The following is a 5,984-nucleotide window of genomic DNA, read 5'->3' on the forward strand; positions in this document are numbered from 1 at the left end:
CGAGTAAGAAATTCAGACACCCCTCAAATTTAAAACAACAAGATTTCAAGTGCATTGAATAAACTACCCTTTTCAACGGTGAATTCGACCCATCAGACTTTGAGATTAGTGTACCATTCTCAAGACAAGCCTCATAACGGACTATAAGGGTGTGTTTGGAGAAAGGAAAGGAATAAGGAGAAAGGATTATGAAAAAGGCGGGAGGATTATGATATTCCTTGTTTGGGGGAAGGATTCCGGCAAAAAACAATTATTATTATTTTTTAAAATTTTTACAAATATATTTTTTAATTCGTATCGAAAATCCAATACACAAATATTAGTATTTTATTTACCAAAATTTAAAATTTTTAACGATAAACATGTTTCATTAGCTTTCGTAAATATGTTGTCAATTTTGAACGTTTTGTACGCAAGTTTTCCGTACCAAAAGAATTAATTGATGTGTTATGTGCGAAAGAAATTACATCTATTTTCTTTAAATTGATATTGTAAGTGCAAAATCGGGAAATAGATGTCTGACCATAAATCCTTCCGTCTCTATCTCAAATATGGTAAACATTTCTATTAGGAATTTTCAACCTTAAAGAATTCCCATAGACGTACAAAATTTTCTTTAGCAATTCATGAAAACAAAGAAATATTATACACTTTAAATTATTAAATTTTTCATGACAAATCAGAGTATTCCTTGAGGGCACGTTTGGTAATGCCTTCAAGGAGTTGTAGATAATTTTGTATCAAACTTGTAGATTTATCTAACATGAAAAAGGTAAAGGTTGATTTTCTTTTGAAATATACAGTGTAAGATCAGGTAGCAAAAGTAATTGGATAAATGATCATTCTAATTACATCAAATTGAAGGATTAAACATGCTTTAACAAGGTGTAAAAAAACTTAGTTTTGTACAAAAACCAAATATAGCTCGAATTCACCTTAAATCAGATGTTGTAATTGATCATTAATTCACCTAGGACCACCCAAGGATCTTTTCTACTAGCTTGAATCAAAAGGGTTAAAGATCTCTCGAATCACAACCAACAAAAGATAACTTGTAACCCAAATTTTATCATTCGATATGCTAACAAAAAGATAGTAAAGCAAAGTAAGGATGTCGATTCCCTAGGGAATTTAGTTCAGGCAAACACAACTCTCTAATTAAGAGTAAAAAATTCTAACATAGGTTTAGGTGAGATCAATTTGTAAGAAAGTAAAGTAAAGAAATTAAATCTTTATAGGAATTTTATGTATTTTAGGGTACGAAAGATAAAAGAGTTCTCTCAATAAATTAAAGTAGGAGCGAAAAATTTCTAGCGATTTTTTCTATCAATGAGCAAACAATAATATTGCAAACAATTTCAATCAACAACTGAAATTAATTATGAAGAATTAAAAAAAATAAAATTTATTATTTCATTCTATTATAAGTTGAAGAATATTTTTTTTTATTATATGAGTATACTATAAAATTAAATTATTGTATAAACTAATCTACCATGAAATAAATTGTTGCAAAGTTAAACCATAGGGTATAAATGAGTATGTATTAGTATATAACAAGCATCCGTTACAAACTTACTTACAGTATAGTATTATCAATTATGTGATGTTGAAGAAGAAGATACAAAAAGGAACTGTATCAACCCAAAAAAAAAAAAAAACACACACACACACACACAAAGAAAAACAAAACAAGCCAAAATGAGAGAGTATAGAAGTGCCCATCAACAAATTTGAGAGAGTTTTTCTTAAAATTCTAGCTCTTGATGCACTGTTGTTATCTCATGGAATACCTGCAATCTGTTTCTCCTCATCAACTTATTTTCCTGCCCAAACTTACAAGAGACTTCAGTTGTCAGATCTTTCCTTGGCAGCGGCGAGGCGCCACAATTATCGATCGACTCTAACATAGCCTGCTGTTGGTCGCACCGTACTACTGAATTTCTCAATGAAACAACCTCGTCCGAGTCATCTTTTATCTCAAGTGAACCAAACTTCATTATGTCTTCCACCTGATTGCTGCTTGGACAATGGTTCTTCTGGTGGAGTATGTTGGAATTTAGATTTTCATCATTAAACTTGAACTCTCCATTGTCACTGCTGCAGCAGCTCCAATTGTCCACGAAGCAATTGACTTGACCACTTCCACTTGAAGACGACATTTCTTCTGTACTATTGTCTTCCTCCTCTTCATCACTTTCTTCCTCCTCTTCTTCGACCATATCTGCCCAACTCTTCTTCCCAAAAACTGTGGGGGAATTATGTTGGAACTTTTGATCAACAGCACTGCATTCTTCCTTTATCTTCATCAAGCCGTAGACCATTGGACTGCCGCCTTCTTCATACTCGATGTCTCCACAAGAAGTTTGGTTCCAGTCTCCTTCAAGATCTTGAGGTTCGTCACTCACTGCTCTGGAAAGTTCAGATCTTCCAAAGTTTGAATCAGCCGTTGTTTGAATATTTTCGGTGCTTGTGGGAGGCTCAAATGAAAGTTTTCTACTAGAACTACTGCTGCGCAAACTTCTGAAGCATTCGGTCGCCTTTCTCGAATGTCCGTTCATAAACCATGCACAGCTCCTTGGCTGTGTAAATGGAACTTCCAATTCAACTGAATCAGGAGCTGCAGACCTATACTTTGTCTTGTAATTCGAAGTTGGTTTGGTTCCTTCAGATTCAGAAGAAGCATCCACAACAAAGCCACTGGCAAAACTTTTATTCTTCTTTGAAGGATTCCCAAACAAAACTTTCCTGATTCTTTTTCGCTGCTGCCTCCTTTCCTTTGACCCCCATCGATTATTGAATTCCCAAATGGAGTTTTTCGGTTGAGTGAATGGAACTTCAACACTTCGTTTCGCTGGAGTCGGAGATGAATACAATGAGCAGCAGTTGAAACTCTCATCTTCTAATCTAAATAGATCACCCTGGTTCCGGTCTCCCTTTATTTTAATAGGAATGCAGGAGTCAGCTTTTCCTAGATTTTCAATGAAACAACCTCCACTCCATTTATCACAATGCAGATAATTATGTGAAGAATTCACAGCTCCAATTGACTTGTTCTCACAGCAGTCCCAATGATGATCGTAGTCCCAACTATTTTCGTTTATGTACATTTTGTCATCATCATGAGTCCATTTTGTGGATGCAGTGATCTGAGGAACACAACGGCCGGATTTACCAGTTGTGTTCTTTGAGGTTATCGTGGCTGCAGTGTTGTTATCTTCTTCATGCTCTGTTGAATTGAACGGCTTAAATTCCTTTTCAGCCAGCATGTGAGACGCGCGTTCAAATGATTTGGCATATGACTCTTCCATGGGCTTGCCTCCAGAAGAAGCCCTTACAGACTGAAGCAGAGACTTTGCTTCCGTGAGCCGATTCGTAAGGATCAGACAGATCGCAAGATTGCATTTTTTGTTGTTATCCGACTCGAGAGACAAAGCTTTCCTGCAAGCAAAAATCGACTCCCTTGAAAACTTATGAATTTATGATGCCTTGGAAGTTAGAAAAGATGACAAAAGCTAGTTCTCGGTCCACTGAGGATCAAAGTATACCAAGGAAACCGACTCACCGGTAATACTCTTCAGCAATATAGACATTGTCCAGCTGCAAGAAAGCCCAGGCCAAGTTGCCAAGAACTCTGAGTTGGAAAAAAATTCGAATAAGTCCGATGCCAAATCAATCAAGAAAAGAACAAAAATAAATTTAATAGCTACCTTGATTTTTCTTGCTCGACGGTAATTTGCACTTTCTTACCCTGGGATCTTGCAGCCTTCGTCCTCTTCCCCCCAAAAACCGTGCCGTCTTCGATCTGTTTCAGTTTGCATTGAAGCATATCAATCTCTTCTTCTATTCTACCAGATCTCTGCAAGAAAATACAAACTCAAATGAGATATATGGGATTTAACAACGGTTTCTTAAACATTCCCATATTCATTCAAAATTGAAACTTGACAATGGTTTCTCTCTTTACACTAATCAGAATACAGTGATCACATTAATCAAACAACAGAAGAAGTTCTTACCTTGTATAATTCAATCAATACATTGTCAATAGATTCCTGAGAATCATAAGGGCAGAGATGGCGAAAGGATTTGATCGCCTCAATCGCTTCATCAGAGCGGTCCAGCTGCTTCATCACTACAGCCATATCCTTCAGTGCACTGTCCACTCGATCCCCGGCATTTATCGCCGCCCAAAACAGAGAAACGGCCCTATTTGGATCTTTATCTATCAACTGCAGAAGCAAAAATGACCAAAGATTTAAATTTTCATCACTTCAAAACATCAAAGTCTGCTTTGGTAAACATTTCGATTTTTGTCTTGACTTTGAATATTAAACATATAAACACCCTTCCCGCTTCTCTATTTCTTGATTTGTAATCTACTTTTTATCTCTGTCTTAAAAAATGAAGCATATTTTTAAAAACTAAAAAAGAATAGTCGGTAAAAACTTGTTTTTTCTTAAATGTGGCTAAAAATTCAACTCTTAATTAAGAATTATGTAGAATATTGTAAGAAGTTGAGAGAGGAAATAGCCTTGATCTTCAAAACCCAAATGGTTAAACCAAACTTAATCCTCCTAAAAAAAATCTTTTTTTAAAGCCTAAAAATGACGGAAAAGTGAAAACTCGGTACTCAGGATACATTCGAATCGCTAGTCATTTTGAAACTTACTGAAATAAGAACACAGCTTTAATTTCTTTAGGCTTTTAATCACCTCAACCAAAACCCACATGATCCAACAACTAATCTCCAATTCATTCTTCTCTCTTTGTCACTGTATCCATCTTCAACACTCAAAACAGTGCCAACAATATTCAATTCAAGAAACAGAAATTTCAAAACACAAAAAACAGAACAGACCCACCAAGAACAGAACAGAGTACCATTCAAAAAAAGAATTCGAACCGGAAATTCAAATTTTAACGAACCTGAACTTGTTTAGCCTTAACATAGGGAGAGTCCCCGGCGGGAACTTTGTGAATGACATGAAAAAGATCAGATTTATTGGCAAAATTAGGAGACGATCTTTTACTTTCTGAGAAAGGCGCCGTTTTCGGTAACCTGAACGGCTTCGATTTCCACGACGGTGGTGGGGTCGAAAATCCCTTGCACGGAAATTTGTTCTTGCCGCTGTTCGTCAACATGGAGTTCTTCAATCTCTACTGAATTTTCCCAAGAAAATTTTCGCTCTCACTTTCTCGTCCTAGAAAATTGCAAAGAAAAAACAAGTTTGGGATTTTGTTTTTTCTTCTTGGGTTAGAACTTCTTCGTTGGATCTTGCATGGGATTAACCTGGTTAGAACAAATACAAAGAGAAGTGATGTGAAAAGGCGAGAATGAAAAGCAATGATCCTGAAGAGTGGTGAACGGAAAATAGCCGTTTTATATAAATTACTAGCCGTTGAGAATTTCAATTACTTCACACGTGTGGGGGCTCAATGACGTGTTTACCAAACGAAAGGGTAGCTGTGGGTGGGTCGGGTTGGGTCATTTTCCGGGTTCGGACCTTACGCGTATTATTTTATTTTAAAAATCAATATTAAAAGTTGGGCTAAGAGTAAGTTTTATATTTTAATTACCCTGTAAATAGAAAAATAGTAAATAACTAAAATGCCGGCCGTAGACCTTTTTATACCCTATTATACTTCTTCGTATAAGACAATTCATTTTTTTTTTATAAATATAGTGTATAAAATGAAGCATAGATCACGAATAGAGTGTATTTGTAAACATCATTCAATTTTTGTAAATATTAACTAAACATGTTATTTTTTTTGTTGGAGATGATTGCACCAACATCACCTTAAAATATGACTATAATTTTTACGAGATTTTTAGATTTTTAGGATTTAAATCAATTAATTAACAATTTATTTCTATAATTCATAATATATGTTTAATAACGATTTGAATTCAAATTTTAGATAATATCTCTAAAATAATGGTAAATATAAATTCAATAGGTTCGGATTCTTTATATTTC

General features: G+C 35.1%; 1 protein-coding gene across 1 annotated transcript; it reads right to left on the reverse strand.

Moving 5' to 3' along the window:
- Positions 1-1,525: 1,525 nt before the first annotated feature.
- On the reverse strand, positions 1,526-5,343 carry LOC103488488 (uncharacterized). Its single transcript, XM_008447268.3, has 5 exons — positions 4,930-5,343; positions 4,020-4,232; positions 3,711-3,859; positions 3,566-3,634; positions 1,526-3,441 (listed from the first exon to the last, which is right to left on the reverse strand). The coding sequence occupies exons 1-5, from the start codon at positions 5,143-5,145 to the stop codon at positions 1,749-1,751; spliced, it is 2,340 nt and encodes a 779-aa protein (XP_008445490.1). The 5' UTR covers positions 5,146-5,343; the 3' UTR covers positions 1,526-1,748.
- Positions 5,344-5,984: the final 641 nt, after the last annotated feature.

Source organism: Cucumis melo, chromosome 12 (genome assembly GCF_025177605.1).
Source record: "Cucumis melo cultivar AY chromosome 12, USDA_Cmelo_AY_1.0, whole genome shotgun sequence".
Taxonomy (NCBI): Eukaryota; Viridiplantae; Streptophyta; class Magnoliopsida; order Cucurbitales; family Cucurbitaceae; genus Cucumis; species Cucumis melo.

Excerpts from the sequence above, each read along its gene's own strand:
- LOC103488488 (XM_008447268.3), bottom strand. The coding sequence starts at position 5,145 with ATGTTGACGAACAGCGGCAAGAACAAATTTCCGTGCAAGGGATTTTCG. Across the intron at positions 3,860-4,019 it reads TATTGATTGAATTATACAAG|AGATCTGGTAGAATAGAAGA; the intron begins GTAAGAACTTCT and ends ATTTTCTTGCAG. Across the intron at positions 3,635-3,710 it reads GTCGAGCAAGAAAAATCAAG|AGTTCTTGGCAACTTGGCCT; the intron begins GTAGCTATTAAA and ends TTTCCAACTCAG.